We start from the raw sequence: 17,647 nt of genomic DNA, 5'->3' as shown, positions 1-17,647 counted from the left end.
AACTTAAAACCATTCCATCTCAGACTATCAAAATGTTTTAAGTTTCTTTAACTAAGATTGAACTCATAACCTTAACATTAAAAGATGGAAGATTTGCTAGCCACATAGATTTTTTCTAAGTGGACACCATATTCAATGCAATCTTTATCACATAACTTTTATCAAAAATAAAAAAAAGATAAAATACTTTTTCAATACTGAACTCCGGAATAACATGTTTGCTTTCAGAATTGTTGCATGGTAGACTTTTCTTTAAAACATCTTTCAATAGCAATCTCTATTGCTTATCTTATGATGTTAGCCTTTAAGTGCTAAAATGCAACATCTATTTGGCCCATTTTTTATTGGTCATACAGCACACCAATCATGTGTGATAACACACATAAATATACCTTTTTATCTTTAGCAGTATATTCGATATTGGACGTTCTTAATATTAATGGAATCATATAAAAAAAAGAAAATTTGTAGAAAGCTTTGCTATTTAAATTTAAAAATACATTGAGGTCCTGCACAGGCAAATACAGACTTTTTATACATAGGCTCCATTTATGTTTATCACATGTATTATAGGTAACATTAACTTTAGAATAATTCTTAAACAACTCTATCCTCTCAACTATATTTGTTTGCATTGTTCAACTGCTAATTTTATATTTTTTTTTTTATATTAAAAGTCTTGTCTTTATGAAAATTGTGACTATATTTCCATTTTTTGTAAGGACAATTTCAAACTAACACCATTTTAGATTTTTATATCAGCAGGCGGATAGAGAAAACATGTGACAATCTGAAAAGTTTGTCATTGGAGATGACATCATGCCACTCCACTTCTTCCCGAGAACTTCAGACAACATCTTTGTTCTTGAGAGATAACGAAATCCTGGATCGAGCAGGTAATTCCAAGTTTGAGTTAGATGTGGTAGTAAGACTATCAATATCTCTGAGATCTGACCTCCCAACACATCCGAGTGTGTAACCCATTTGATTGTGTAGAGCATGGTGGTGCAAAACCAGAATCAACTGCACTGCAACAGGAAGGAAGAGTGAAAAAGACAATTTTGAGGCCGTCAAAGCTAAATGTGCTTTCCTTAACAGAACAAATCATGAAGGCAAACAAAGTTTGACAAATAAATCTTAAAATTAAATATTTTTTCTAAACAGTAATTTTACAAGTATCATTCAATATCAACAACCAAGATGAAATATGAAACATTAACAAGAAATCATTAGCATAAAAGTATTTTCAATAACTCATTTCATCATTAGCAAAAATTAAAAATTATTCTATATACATATAGATAAGGAGAGGACACAAAAATTATAGATTTTAACAATTATTTAAGATTGTAATTAAGATTTATTCTTGTATTTATGATCAATTTTATTTTCATGTATGGAAAATTAAAAACTTCAAAAGAGAAAAATATTAACAGACACAGAAAATCAAAGGATTTTTTTTTTTAATGTTATTCCCCCCCCCCCAAACAAGGCACAATGCCACTTTGCTGTAAGGGGCTACTATTTGAGACCAAATTTACACGGATATTAGAAAGTTGAGCAGCGAAATGTCTGTTCACATTACGCTTAAACCTCTGCATGTCAGTACAGTCAGAGAAGCAAAATTCCGAGAAGGAATTCCAAAATCTAGAAGTTTGAGGGAAGATACTCTCTATTGTGCTAGGTTACTCACACCCAAGACAGCTCACCATCTTTGCAGCAGCCTTGGCAATGACCTGAATATATTTGTTCCAATTCATGTTGCCTGTGAATGTTAAGCTAAGGACTTTAAACGAAGTACTTTCACAATGTATCATTAGCCATCGTAATCAGTGGTTGCGAAGATTTCTTGTAATTATTAAAGCAAATAAGCTTAGTCTTGGCAGCATTGAACGTTATCATCCATTTTACAGACCCATTCCACTAAAGACGGGGGGGGGGGGGGGTCCTCATTTTCCTAGATATGTGTTTATTTGTTTTCCCTCAGGTCTGTTATAGTGTGGTGTCATCAGCAAATATCTTTGTGACAATTTTACCAGGGAAATCATTTATGAATATCAGAAAGGCCCAAGGATCGACCCCTGTGGAACACACGCACTTATATCATATTGTTCAGACATACGACCATCATGAACAAGCTAGATTTTTTTCTAAGATTTGATTAAGTATTCATTCAATAATGTCATATGACTTCATTTACATGAAAAGACCAGCATGCCAAACCCTGTCAAAAGCTTTAATTATATCTGAGGTTACTGTCCTAGCCTCTCCTTTATCCAGTATTCAGAGATTAAAGTTAAAATATGAAGTGGCGAACTAGCACTTGATTGATTCAGGACTCAAAGATTTTGGCAAAGGGAGGGAGGAGACTAATGGGGTGATAATTTAATTTCACCAGAATTCATGTAAACTGGTACAACAGAAGCAATTTTCTAGCAGTCAGGAAAGCAACATTTGATAAGACATTTGTCAAAGAGTTTGGAGAGAACAGGGGCAACCTCAGCAGAGTACTTTTTATAATAGTACAGCAGGGATGAGATCAGGCCCACATGTCTTCAAAGTGTCTAGGTTTTTTTGATCATGCACAGGGGAACGGGTGATTTTATGATTCAATGTTTTATTTTGTTACCAGAATTAAACAAAAAAAAAAAACTAAAATTTGTGGAAAGGTTTGTGATTTAAATTTAAAAACATATCTATTAAATCTCTAATGCTACAACTATTAGCTTAAAAGATGTTCATGTCGAGAATAGAGGTTTCTACATTGCTTGCAGTGAATACTCATATACTCCCATAACATCACTTTATGGAGCTGTGTTTTCTTCAGGCACAGCACGATATGTTCAGTTGCTTCTGCCCTTTGATCAAGTCAACCCAACAGTCATCTAACATCAAAGCATCTATGTGGTTCTTTGGAGGCTTTGAAAATCTGCGGATTTTCACTGCTATCATTAATTAAGCAATCGATCTCATCCATAACTATTCAAAACTACACAAAAACACAAGTGGACGTCTCTTATATGACGAGGCACTCTATACAAGCTTCTGTTGCCATCGTTGTCTTCTATTTAGTCATCAGAAAAAGATATTCAGATGGGATCCCACCAACCATTAGGTTTTTTTGGGGTTTTTTTTTTTTTAGACATCCTATGTTTGCATTCAGACGGCAACAGACGAGTGGATCACAGTCAGAACTGATTCTATTTAATTACGACAAATACTACCACTTTGCAAAAAGAGTGGACCTGTAAATAATGACAAGGGATGACACCCACACGCACAGAGTTCCCAAAATGGAGCTGCAAGAACAGGGCACTAAAACTGTTCATTACTACCAATGCAAGATGCATTTTGTTTTGTTTTACTTACCGGGTTATACTGTAATGCTGTAACATATGCCTGCACTGCTTGCTCCATGTCTCCTGCGGCAACCAAGGCTGCTGCCAAATTAATATAACCATCAATGAAATCCGGTTTTAATCGAACAGCATGCCGATAATTTTCTAAGGCTTCCTGCAGTTGGGCTCTTTCTTTAAATACATTTCCTAAATTTGAATAAGCCTCTGCCAACATTGGGTTTTGCTTTATTGCTAACTGACTGAAATAAGCCGATCTGAAAGACAAAAAGTAAATTTGTTAAAAAAGACTTTTTTGATGTTTTCAAAGGATTTGCAGAAAATGGGTCAATTACAAAACCACTTTTGTGGTGGTGGGGGGGACTGGCATTGATTTTAAAATTCTTTAAAAAGATGCCTTAGTTTTTAGTAAACTAAGAGATGAGCAATCTCCAGCCACATTTCTGGGCCAGCATGGCTCAAGTCCAGTGATAGAGAAAGATCCAAGGAGACTGAAGACATTGTTAAGCTAAACAGACTCCAGTTACTTTGGAGATTCAGTTGTTAACAAAACTGGAGTCGATATTCGACCCACATGACGACAATGTACAAAAGATAAATGTTGTGAAAGACATGCATATCAACCACTCTCATTGTCCATTTTGCAACCAGAGTAGGACTGACTGCACCATCACTTGATAAATACGTCTTGGTATCCATCGAGGTTTCCAGTCAACAGCACAGAACTGCTTGAGACGGACAAATTTCTAGTTTACTAGTCCTTTCATGAAGGAATCAAACATTTAAAATGATTAAATAAAAATAAATCATTAATATTTGCTGTCAGATTTCTCAGACACTGCTACTATGTAACCAAATACTACATGGTCTGAGATCATGTGACTAAAATGAGGAAGATGACTAGACACCCATTAAAATAATGATCAAAGGGCAGAAGATGAACTGTTCAGTGGACCCAACAGTCATCTAACATAAAAGCATCCATGTCATTCTTTGGAGGCTGATATCAAACATCACGCACAGCATTCCTTTGAGTCGTATCAGTAAAGTTAACAATGGGATCTTTGGTCAAATATGCATCATGATCGTGAAAGATGTTGGTACCAAATATATTTTCCATATAAAATCCTTCCTGAAAATGTTGAAACCTGAAAATCAGTTTTTACATTCATTGCACTTGAAAGATTTCCATGTTGAAAGTATTCTTTGTTCGTAATCCATGAAAATTAATAAAAGTTTAGCTTATAACTCGCCAAGCATGAAGGATAAGCAAGATATCTCAGAAAAACAAAATGGCTCTTTTGGTCAATATGTTCGCAACAAACGTAAAATCATTCAAATTTATGTATTCGAAAAATTACAAAAAGGCATTTTTCAAAGAAAACAAATACTTACTTATCTAAACGTCTACACTGGAAATGGATGGAGGATAATAATAATAAGACTCCTGTATTTTCAGGCTCTTGTTTCCATAGTTGCATGCAATGGGATTCTGCTCGTTCATAATCACCAGCCTGATATTCGCGATGAGCCAGTTCAGCCAATCCTGCAATAAGTTAGAATAACTTTTAGAAACATTTGCCAAGGAAAAAGGGGGACGATTACATTTACTATTCAATAATTAACACATAAAAAAAGGCAATTAAGTTTATAAAGTAAAAAACTTTAAAAATATTTTCAAAAAGAATAAACGCAAAAGTTCAGCCCCAAACGTCACCATTCGTTCATGCTGATAGATTCCATCCCTCAAACAGACCCTCCTTTCAAGACGTCTCCGATGGTTTGCACTGGCAACCAGATGACCTCATCCACGCCACCATCAATCCAGTCCAACTCCACGATTGGAAGAAACAACGTGGTGATCAGTTGAAAACGTGGCTCAGCACGATGAAGATGTCAATCTGATCTTATGTTCTTGCCTCTATGGGATGCGCCGCTGGAACCGTTAATGGCTGGATATGATATTGATCACAGCTTCAAACTGACGTGCCTGGCCAGTGTTTATACGAGATACAGAGAATTCAGTTGGAGGAGCCGGCTCATCCAACACACGATAAATGTTGACACCAAGGTTGTGAAGTCACTGTCGGAGGTTTTAGCTGGAGTCAGATTTCAAAGAGTACTAGGAGTTGGAGTGAGAGTCAGAGTCTGAATTTTTTTTATGCGACTCCTTAAGTCCAATAAATTTATTTATTTACATGGTTTTCCTGTTTGGTTTTACCAGTTACACAATTTAGCAGTTTTTGCATGGTTTTGCTTTTATTTTTGGAGATATATTTTGTACTGTACTGCAATGCTTCTACTTCAAGATATTTCGATCCATCAGATCCTTGCAAATCCTGTCTTCACTTTGGTTGTGACGTCACACATGATCAATATAAATTCTGTCTTTGAATGAGATCATTGTGGATTACATCAGATAAAAACCAGATTGTAATTCGAAAGTTATCACGTTTTTAAATCAAATGGAATTTGACAATTGGATTAGTCCGGGATCGATCCGGAATTACAATCTTATCCGGAGAAAAAAAGGGGCTAAATCAATAAGAAGCAATTCACGCTACTATCAGCTTTCCATAATGGCAGTATTATCTTGGATCTGCAGAATAGATTTCCAAAGAGGTCGGAAGTCGGAGTCAAAGATATCAAAGGAGTCAGAGTTGGTATCCTAGGATTTTTAGAAGTCAGAGTCAGACTTTACCATCCAACGCCACAATCCTGGTTGACACAAAAACAAAAAGTTGATAAAAGTCGAGTATACCTACTATCATTACCGAACCTCTAATTTTTATATTTTTTTAATGTTCACTTTAAAAAAAGTAAAACCAACAAAACAACGTTTTAGTTGCATGAAAGAGTAATTTCTTCTGCAGCATATCATGAAATTGCAGAGAGATGAATAAGACCAGAGTTTTATAAACATTTATCTCATACTGCAAGTGGAGTTATTTGTTGATGTGAAAATAACTATGATCACAAGATTTTAGTACAAATAGATTTTGATAGTCCCTATTTATTCACCTAAGGTCAATTTTTAATGTGAGCATATCTAGTTACCAAAAAAAAAAAAAAGGGGGGGGGGGCATCTATATGGAAATTGAAGTTTACTATAAAAAAGTGTATAGTTTTACATATCGAAACCAAACCTATCAAATACAAATTAAACAAGAGAATCAAGAATTGAGCAATGTGATTTTGGATAAATTTTTAACTATGAATTAATATCATTTGTGGATTAGGGGTTTGTTTTATGGCATATTTACCCTTTTCAATTGATGCTGAATCTAATCATTTTGGTAAAAGTTTTTATGCTTAAAATCTGAACTTGTATTTATATATTTCAATATGACATATTCTCTATTTGTGTGATCATAATCATTTCTATATCGATCAACAAAATTGTTATAGCAGATTTATTAGTTTAATAATCCAGGTGTTTTTTTACTTCAAGTTTATATCTTTAATGTTATGTATGGATATAACATCAGTTTCATGTCATGACAAGAGATTCTTTTCAATACATAAAATGTAAAAGCAGATCTGAGAATATTAGCGATTATGGATCGACTTCCAAATTTGGTACCTAACCACTGGATGCAGTTGCAGATCATGAAATTTTATGAATTGAATCAAAAGGAAAATAAAACGGGTTATACAATTTTAAAACATTATAATCGAAAATCTTCATGAGAAATTTGATATTTTAGATTCTTTCATTTTAGAATGATTTAAAGTATTTAATAGCGATAAAGTGAAACAATGTTTTTGGATAAAATTGGTGAGTTTGAAAGTTAGACCACAAGCAATTTGAAAACAGCACAATATTGTTCAGAAGCTAAGAAAAAAGGTGCAGCAAAATAGAGGCAGGGCAGACCTTAGCAAGTACAATCGGTATGGGAGTAGTGACTATGAAGAAAACACCAAATGAGGATCTTTGCAATTCCTCATACAATCACCTTACTAAAACTCAATTCCTTAACAAGATCACTCAGTCGAGTGGAGAATGCTTTGGTTCTCATTGGGATCAGTTGCACAATGTGCAGAAAACAGGTGTCTATAGTCTGAACAAAGTTATGCAAGTTATGAAAACAAAGTTCCTTCAAACTGTAATAATCTTTGGGTACATTTCCAGTGATAGCCACATCATGTCACCCCTTATTTTTGTAGAGAGACTGACTCTATTCACACATATCTATATTAAGTTGCTATCTACTAATTGTAAAGTTTTCGGTAGAGAGAAGGTTGCGGGAAGGTCATATGTGTTACAGAAGGATTCACATTCATGTCACCCTCCCCCTTCCAGGAAACATTCACAAGTGGCTATCTGAGAACCTCCATGACTTCATCAGTTCCTGAGCTCATCTGATTCCAATCCCATGGACCATTATCTGTGGGCTGTAGTTGAGAAAGACACCAACAGTACCACATGTACCATCAAAGACAAATTGTCACAATCTAATTCAGACGTCTCTCAAGGAACACTGAAAGCCATGATGGAGGTGCAAAGCAACTTTATTAGCTATATTTTAACAGAAGATCCTTTAAAAAAATGCAATTTGAATTAAGAGATTATATATCAATTATTGGCCAGGATATGACGTCTGAAAATCTTATATAGAAGATTTAAAAGAACTTGTATAGAATATTGTACTTCCTCCTGTGCAATTGTAGATTTCACAAGGGAATTGGAAGATATTACATATAAACAGGTGGCAGACAAAGAAAAGTGACTAAAAGAAAAATAAGAGATCACAATTATAAAAATAAATTAGAATCTTTAGGTTTTACTTCATTAGAAAACAAGCCAGAGGTAATTTTATAAAGCTTCAAAATAATGGCATTTTGAAATAAAAAATTTTTCCTAATATTTTCCTTTGCACTGAGGAAATTACAAAATCTAAATTCAGATTTTTTTTAATGAAGTAATGTTTGTTTTTGGACAATCAAAATTAATTTGAGTATAAAAGATATTAAACTGAATTCAGAAAAAATGACATTGAGGTTCAATTAAGAATAAAATTGGCCATCAAATTAGAGTAAATATTGTCAGTGGAAAGAAAAGATTTTTTTTTTTTATTTGAGAGATTTCATAAATTGCTGCATGGAAATTTCTAATATCAAGAAAACATGTTAACGTTTCTACATGACTTCAAATATTTGGCATTAATGCAATATGGTTAACATATGAGAAATCAAACAAACAAAAAAAAATATTGATCTGTTGAGGTTTAAAGTTCTGAAATTACTTTTTTTTTTAAATATTTTGTCGATATGACTTAGGGATTCTGGCAAATAATGCCAGCCGAAAAAAATAATTATAAAAAACCCTAAATCCGACACAAATTTAACGTTGTCTTAATTCTTTTTTTATATTATCTTTCAAGCTTGAAATTTGCGACCAACAATTTTTTTTTTTTTTTTAACTTTTGCTTGGCTAAGTAAAAATGACAATAACAAATTTTACCACAAGGTTACACACATTTATATACAAAATTATACAGGTCTATAAAAAAGTTTTTTGCTATAGATTTAGTTTGAGTTTTCGGCTATTATAGTACATGAATGTAAAAAATATTTCATATTTCAGAATTAGCCGGGAGACCCAACATTGCCCTGGATTAAATGATGATCAACGGATGTTTCACCCTCCTATATTTTTATTGTCATCGAAATTGTTGAAATCTTATATTTTCAATTAAACTGATTGATTGCCTGCTCTAGTTGGGGACCCATCACAATTCACCAGGAGGAAGGTTCATATGCCTCTTCACACCAACTTAGTCCACAATAAATTGTAGTCTAGAGGTACCTCCAACGAGAGAACCTCTCCCATATGCAACATGTAGCTAATCCAATTTAATATTAGTATAACTTTTATACCATTGTAAAAAAGCTTAAAATAAACTAGTAATATATATATTTTTTTTTACAGTATACAAAAATTTAAGACTAAAATCGTGTTGATGCATGTAGTGATCATTTTGAAGGTGTACACATGCCCATGTTTAAAAAATAAAATCTCACAATCAACTAATGGTCAGATTTTCATGAAATTTTCGATACATATTCAATTCTAAACTTAAAAAACAATAAATTTATGTCCATAAAAAATTCCATTTTATAAAGTTGAAGAGTTTGAATAAAAACATTAAAAATTTCCATAAACCCATTGCTTATTTTATTTACCTTGAAGTTGTAAATAAAAAATATGGACATAAAATCAATATTATGTTAAAAGAATTTAAAAAAAAAAAACTTTTTTCTCAATAATATGTAGTATAATTAGTTAAATTATAACAAAATATAAAAATTCTAAAAAATAATTTTTCAAATATTTAAACAGAATAAAATTTCAATATTCTGTGATATGAATTTTAAGCAGATTTTTGAGTAGGTTTCCCAAGTTTTAAAAAAATATTTTCATAATATAAAAAATGACTATTGGCAATTATAAAAAAGAAAATTTAACTACAACTTAAAATTATTTTAATTGTTAAGAGGGGTTTATTTCGGGGAGGGGGAGATTATTTAGCCTATTTTCAAAAAAAAAAAATATATATATGTGAGGTCTCTAATTAATAAAACGCTCCTTCTGATTCAATGAAAGCAACTAGTAGCATCCGTAAAAAGTATGCACAATTATAAGAGACACAAAATGATGACGTGGTTGATAGTGCATAAAATGTTGGTGTTACACAATTTGGAAATCCTTAGTAGTCTACATTGCAATGTCCAGAATCTATTGTTGATTTTATAAAATTATTTTTATATAACGTCTTGACTAAGTTTGCTTCAAACAGAAACATTGATTTCGAACGCACGTTTGTCATATCAAAGAACCTATTGTTGATTTTATATGTCAAGCCTTTCTGATTGTGTGGTAATAAAACTTCTCAAATCTACTTGTGATCTTAGGCTGTATAACTTTGGTCAAAATCGCCTGTTTTTGTTTTTTTTTCATCAGATTTTAAATACTTATTAAAGACATTCCAATACAAAACCTATTTAAGAACATTGTCAAACACATAAAGTACACGTGTGTGAAATTTCATAAAAATCAGCTATGGGGAACGAATTCACAAAGTTTGTTTTATATAATAGATTAAATTACAATTTGAAATGTGAATGTTTTAATTAACTCAAACTAAAGATTTATTTTATCATTTTTAATTTGTTTAGTGGGAAAAGAAAAGAAAAAATTAATTCAATTGCCAAGATTTTTGTTTTATTCAATTTCATCTAACAATTATTTGAAACTTTTCAATTCAAATTTTTAAAAGCCATTATCCATACAATGATCAAACAAAATTTTTATACATTGAATTATATTTTATTGATCCAACATCAATTAAAAGAATTATATAGTTTAACTGTGTTCAAACCAAAAGTTAAAGATTTTCTTGCCTCGGTAGTCGAAAGAAGTTTCGGAGTTTGAACCTCTAGCTTTGCTTTGAATGTAAACAAGCAGCAGTTCCTCAATTCATTCTGACCGTGATACTTTTGAAGTGTAGTGTGATGACCAAAACCACTTCAATGTCACCATGCAAGGTTAAACTTTGCGCCGAGAGTTATATTTAGAACAGCATCATCGCAACCCCTTCGACAGTCTAGACGGTGTCCGAGTTATTTTTTACAAAGGAATCACCACTTATCAAGGCCCAGAGGCCACTCGAGGATAAGGGTTAAAGAGTGTACAGTGGTCAAAAGGGCAATATCATAGTAATCGTTAGAAGTGTAAATTTGGTAAATTTGATTACTTATGGGGAACGGCTTATCAAGAACTTGTTTACATTGGACTTGAAGCCGGCCATATTGTAATCAGTTGGAAAGCAGGTAAATGGAAGAGAGTTCCACAGGTGTGCAGTTCCTAGAAAAAAAGTCTTGTTCATGGAATCTACGTTTAGGTTTAGGCACAGATAAAGAGGGGGAGAAATTATTGACAGTGTTTACAACCAAATGAGTGTTTCTCGAATGTTTGGCAAGGGGGTACCATAGATCCATAGATTGGAACTCAGATGAGCACTAGGTGTGTCAGAAATTTTGTGAAAAATAGTGAATAATTCCACCCCGTCTTTTCAAGCTTATAACGTCTCGAAAAATTCAAACCCTAATTTTTTTTTCAATTAAAAGGAGCAAGGACCAAGGTTTCATTAAAAAAAAACAAAAAAAAAAAAACAACAACAACAACGTGGTTTTTTTTTAAAAAAGGTTTTAAACTTCGGGCTTTACAGGTAAATTTCTAAAAAAACACTACTTTTTTTTATTTAAATTTGAATATATTATTTATTAACCTTTTCTCTTCAATTTGTGATATATAACACTTTGGTGAGTAAAATTATTATTTACTTTTTAATAGACATTTCAAAATGGGAGGCGTGAATTATTCGACCCCCTGTCTTTCCAAGCTTATAACTACTCGAGAGAAAAAAAAAAAAAAAAAAAAGGTTTTAAACTTCAAACTTCACAGGTAAATTTCTAAAAAAACACTACTCTTTTGGTTCTAAATTGGAATATATTATTTAACCTTTTCTCTTCAATTTGTGATATATAAAACTTTGGTGAACAAATTATTTACTTTTTAACAGACACTTGAAAATGAGGGCGTGAATTAAAAAAAAAAAAAAAAAAAACGTTTGTCTAAAATATTATATTTGGTTTATTGGAAAGAGCATAAAATTTCACATTGACCTTGAAAATATCGTAAAAATAGAATCAATAGAAAAATTTTGATAGATTTTAAAGTTTAAAAATTGCAAAAATATTGAGTTCGTAAAATTAATTACTGTCTTAAAAAAAAAAAAATTCTATTACTTTTAAAACAACTTTAATAGTTTATTTTGGAAGTATAATCCATAAAGAAAATAAACAACCCACTTTTAAAAGAGAAATTACAAGTTTTTTATATTTTATTCACAGTTTCGTGTTAGATGTGTCAAAAATTCCTACAAAAATTCTGATACCCCTAGATGAGCACTTGCCATGAAAATAACAAAACAGAGACAGGCTCGCAACGTCTCTTCTGTTTAGGTTGCAGGGAAGAGAAAAGGGCATCAAATTATCGCCCCATTAGCCTCCTCCCACTTTTTGCCAAAATATTTGAGACCATAATTAACCATGCTCTAGTCCATCATCTTACAGATGCTAAACTACTGACTGACAAACAATATGGATTTAGACAAGCCCGTTCCACAACAGACATCCTCACTGTGATCTCTGAACGTATATACCATTCACTGGACAAAGCGGGGGAAGGCAGAGCGGTAGCTCTAGATATATCTAAGGCTTTTGACAGGGTATGGCATGAGGGTCTCCTCAGTAAAATCAGATCATACGGTATCACTGGTAGAATACTTAACATAATTAAATCCTTCTTAGATAAGAGAAAAATCCAGGTAGTCCTCGACGGTTGCACACCTAAACAATATGATATAAATGCGGGAGTGCCCCAGGGTTCTATCCTTGGACCTCTATTGTTCCTGATATTCATAAATGACCTCCCCGACAAAATTGCCTCTGAGATGGGTATATATGCTGATGACACTACACTCTATGGCAGACACGACAGGAAGACGAATGAACACATTTCTAAAGAAATGGCAGAAACACTAGAGGAAGACCTCCAATCTGTAGTGGAATGGGGACAAAAGTGGTTGGTCACGTTCAATGCTGCCAAGACTAAACTAGTTTCATTCAATAATTACAAGAAACCCTCTCTACCACCCATAGCAATGGCCAACGACTCTTTATCTGAGAGTCCATCTTTCAAACTCCTTGGCCTAACGTTCACAGGAAACATGAGTTGGAACAATTACATTGAAGGCATTGCCAGGGCCGCTGCAAGAAAGGTGGGCTCTCTCTACCGTGCTAGAAAACTACTAACACCCGAAAGTATCCTGTACCTCTATAAGGCCACCATTCGCCCATGTATGGAGTATTGCTGCCACATCTGGGCTGGTGCATCTGCTACTAGTCTCTCGCTCCTTGACAAGGTTCAAAAGAGAGTCGCAAACCTGATAGGCCCTGAACTGGCATCTAAGCTTCAGCCTCTGTCCCATCGACGAAATGTTGCATCCCTCTGCCTTTTCTACAAGTATTTTAGTGGTGAATGCTCTGACGAACTGCAATCACTTGTGCCCCCACGACGCGAGCACCCTCGACAAACCCGACAGGCTACTAGATCCCACCCCCACACTGTAGAGATCCCTAGATGTAAAAGATCTTTTTACTCCAATAGTTTCTTCCCCAGAACCGCAAGACTCTGGAATTCCATTCCAGGTCCCTGCTTCCCCAACAGTACTGACGTGCAGAAGTTCAAGTGTAACGTGAACCGACACCTTGCTGCCCAAATCCCTACATAGTACCCCAGTAGTTGTTGCCCCTGATAGTAGCCCCCTACACCAAAGTGGCAATTTGCCTTGTTTGGGGTGAAAATGTAATAAAAAAAAAATAAAAAAAATAAAAAAAATCCTCCACTAGGCTATAAAGTCTATTCTGAACTCTGTCAAGGCAGGATAAGGTCTTCCTAGCAGCTCCTGCCCAGATGTGACAGCAATACTCCATCCTTGGACCTACCTGGCTCTTATATAGGTAGAGAATTGCATCAGCAGGTAGATATCTACTAGATTGATAGAAGGATCTCATCATTTTTCCAGCGACCTTGGCAACGGATTTGATGTACATATTCCATTTTAGATCAGGAGTAAAGGTCAAGCCCAGAAGCTTGTCAAAACATGGAACTTCCAAGACGAGAGCCCGCGTAGCCCCAGAACCACGCAATACAATTGTTGACCCCTTTTTTGCGTGCAACGACAAAGGACCTTCAGGTGTCCAAAAAGTAAAAAAGGTCAGTAGAACTCAATATGATGGACAAAGCGGACGTATCTCGGGACGATAGTAATTAGAAATATTTTGTTGTTTAAACAATTGGTTTAATGTTGTGTAAAGACTTTTACATTGCGAGTGAAACAATCGCATTTACGAGTAATTTTTCAAAGTGGCAACTAGAAATAATGAAACGTTTATCTTTTGGCGATTGTATTTTTACACTGACAATTTTCTAAACTCACTACCGATTGAAAAATATCTTTTCAACTTTTTTTTTTTTTTTAAATAAAACGAGCAAATTCAAATTATTTAAATAAAAGGTTTAATAGAACAATATACTCTATTTTAAATGAAAGCTGTTTAAAAAAACAGCTAAAAAAATTGTAATGTTTATACCTTCAAGTATCAACATAAAATTTAATGCATATTTAAAATTATACTTGTTTAAATAAAAATAAGACTTTTATGATGTACGTACTCGTCACAGAACAAAAATCATATGGGTTTGGCTAGTAAGCAACAATATTTAGTTGTCAAAGGTCAACTAAATATAAATTTGTTTGTGGAGCCCTGCCAAAGGATAAACTGGAAAAAAAATTTTTTAAAGTAGTAAAGTGAGTACAAAAGGAAAACCTGTGCGACAATAATCGAATTTAAAAAGGAACCGATAGAGAATTTTGGGTCAATTTTTACGACGTGCCCCAGTGCATTATTAAGAACCACAACCTCCCCATGCTAAGAACGGCTTTCAGAATAACCCCCCCCCCAACATCAAAAGCCGTTCTTAACATGAGGAGGTTGGGGTGTTTATAATATGCTGGGGCACGTCGTCTACAGCGCTCTCAAAGGAATATGAAATGGCAGTGCAATTAAATACATAAACTCTTCAATGTTTACAGGTAAAAAAGGGGCTTTTAAACTCTGAAGCCAATTCTATTTCAGTGAATTTAAAGGGGAAATATCGTTTTGGTTGTCGAACATTTCAGTGTTCGAACGAACATCTAGAACGAATTTTGATCGAATACTGAGGTAGGTACCAGTACCACTGTATTTTGAATTATTTGTCTCTCCACCCGAGCAACACCGGGTAAATGATACAAAGAGATTGAGCGAATAAAAACGCAGGTGTTTGGAAGGGGGGCAAGATTTTCACAAGTAAAAATGTATGGTATTCCGGCATAAAGCTCGAGACAATAGTCTCTAACCCCCTTTCACAACAAAAGGAACTAATTTTCCTATACACCGCTTAGTAAAACAATATTTGTTTAATAGTAATTATTAAAGAAAAAGTTAAAATTTGACTTTTTTGCCCTTTTTTTAATCTAAAAATGTGGTTTTGTCTTTTAATTTGGCCTTTTTTGCTGAAAGATTTGGCTTCAAACATTTATTGTAGCCTACAATATACAGGATTTTTTATTTATTAATTTTTGTGATTCGAGGAATAAACCAATAAAATCTATTTTGTTTTTTATTATTGTTGATTTTTTTTTTATTATTGTTGATTTTTTTTTATTATTATTGTTGATTTTTTTTTTTAATTATTATTTGATCTGAAAACCCGCACAAATTATTAGTACTGCCGCTAATTAATCGAAAAATCGTACGCGTTCTGCTGCACTTATGGAGAGAATTGTTGATGATGTTATACCTGCAGCAGCTGACCTGTGTTTTTTGGAGTATTCTCAGTATTCATATTAAGCAATGTAATTCTTTGTTATCGGTGGTGGCCATTTCTATACATGCAAGCAAGCGCATTTAAATTTGTCACAAAAAAAGTAGTTTTTGGGATATTAATCAGTGTAGTTTATTATTAAAAATAAATATTAATATTTAAAATAAGATAAAATATGTTTATTATTAAAAATAAATATTAATATCTAAAATAATAAAATGTGTTTATTATTAAAAATCGAATCATCACAAAAATTAGCTGTTCCCATAGTAACCAAAAGCGGTGTATAGGGAAATTAGTTCCTTTTGTTGTGAAAGGGGGTTAGAGACTATTGTCTCGAGCTTTATGCCGGAATACCAAATGTATTTTTTAATAAATGGGTACTAGTGCAGAGAGAGTGATCCTGACGTACATAATAACATTATTTAAAAAGCCATTCTTAACATGAGGAGGGGAGGGTGTTTTGTACCTATTCTATACTTCAACCTTACAATTGAATAAAAAAAAATATCAAAACTTTAAACTTGGAAATACGATTTAAAAAATAACGCGGATCAGTAAGTGCACTAGCATCAATAAATGTAATTCTGATTAAATTTACAAAATTAACGAAATTACTGAAAAAAGTACTTATGCACCTTTGTTACCGTTCTGAAATGTTTATTTAGAAAGCCATTCTTAACATGGGAAGGGAGGGTGTTTTGTAATTATGTACTTTCATCTAAAAAAAAATTTTTTTAAATCGTAAAACTTGAAAATAAAAATGTAAATAAATTGGATTACTACGTTCATCTTGGTTATTACAATCACAACTTTTCAATTCTTGGCCTTTTGATCAAGATCAAAGTGTAGTATCTGTTCTTCAGATTGCTGCAGTGCACTTCCATTTCTTGTTCTCTTTCGGTGGAGGAGAAATCCTTCACGACTGAGACAATTTTTATTTTTGTAGCTTTTCTCCACGTTAAAAAACGACCCTGGTGTCTAACTCTGTCCCGTGGGGAGGCATAGTAAATAGGTACAATCACAACTTTTCAGGCGATTTAATCTCCAACTCATCTTTTCGAACTCTAAAAACTAATGGAACTAAAATAGAAAATGTTTCTTTGAAAATCAGTCCATCAAAACGTTTCGAGCATAAAAGAGAGAGAGAGAAGATAGTCCGAATGAAAAAAAGCATCAATTATGAACCGAAAGAAATTGATTTCTTCATCATCCGGGTATAGATGTGAATATCATCGATTGAATTTTAATAAAAATCGAACAGAATATTGATTTGATGGAGAAGAATAAATTAGCTACAATAGAACATTTGAATGTTTGTCATTAACAAAAAAAAAAAAAAAAAAAAAATTTTTAATTTCAAAGAAATCACCCAAAAACATCAATTTATTATGAATAAAAATTCGGTTTCATTTACTTCCACCACACAAATAAATATATTAAAAAAAAAAAAAAAAGAAAACGGAGGGGGGGGGTAACAAAGTAGTTGTCGTTATGAATGTAGTCGTCGGATTGTGTACGGAAACGAACAATATGGAGGATGGAAACAAAAACCATGTGTCCGATAAAAAAAAAAAAAAAAATAGAATCGTTAAATCAAAAATTGTCTGAACTTGACGTGATCGACTATTATTACTAAAAATAATTAAAAAAAAAAAAAAAGTTGCATTTTAAAATGATGAAGATGATGACTTGATATCCGCCAGGGATCATCGCATCATCATCACCTTTTCAAAGGAGGAGGAAGAGAAATGAGGTAGGAGGAGTGACGTCAAAAATTTTCACACAAGAAAAT

The 17,647-nt window shown here is 33.2% G+C and overlaps 1 protein-coding gene across 7 annotated transcripts in view; it reads right to left on the bottom strand.

Moving 5' to 3' along the window:
• Positions 1–17,647, bottom strand: part of LOC145255854 (UDP-N-acetylglucosamine--peptide N-acetylglucosaminyltransferase 110 kDa subunit-like) — a 93,206-nt gene that overhangs the window by 37,949 nt on the left and 37,610 nt on the right. For all 7 annotated transcript variants that reach the window (XM_080114620.1, XM_080114616.1, XM_080114618.1 and 4 more), the window contains exons 2-3: positions 4,752–4,902; positions 3,370–3,613 (exon numbers count right to left, since the gene is read on the bottom strand). In XM_080114620.1, the coding sequence (XP_079970746.1) occupies positions 3,370–3,613; positions 4,752–4,902 (395 nt within the window). The remainder of the gene's footprint in view (positions 1–3,369; positions 3,614–4,751; positions 4,903–17,647) is intronic.

Source organism: Euprymna scolopes, chromosome 31, assembly GCF_053919585.1.
Source record: "Euprymna scolopes isolate OS-2025 chromosome 31, ASM5391958v1, whole genome shotgun sequence".
NCBI classification, from domain to species: Eukaryota; Metazoa; Mollusca; class Cephalopoda; order Sepiida; family Sepiolidae; genus Euprymna; species Euprymna scolopes.
The sequence above is the reverse complement of the archived record's forward strand: the minus strand, read 5'-3'. Positions and strand labels throughout refer to the sequence as shown.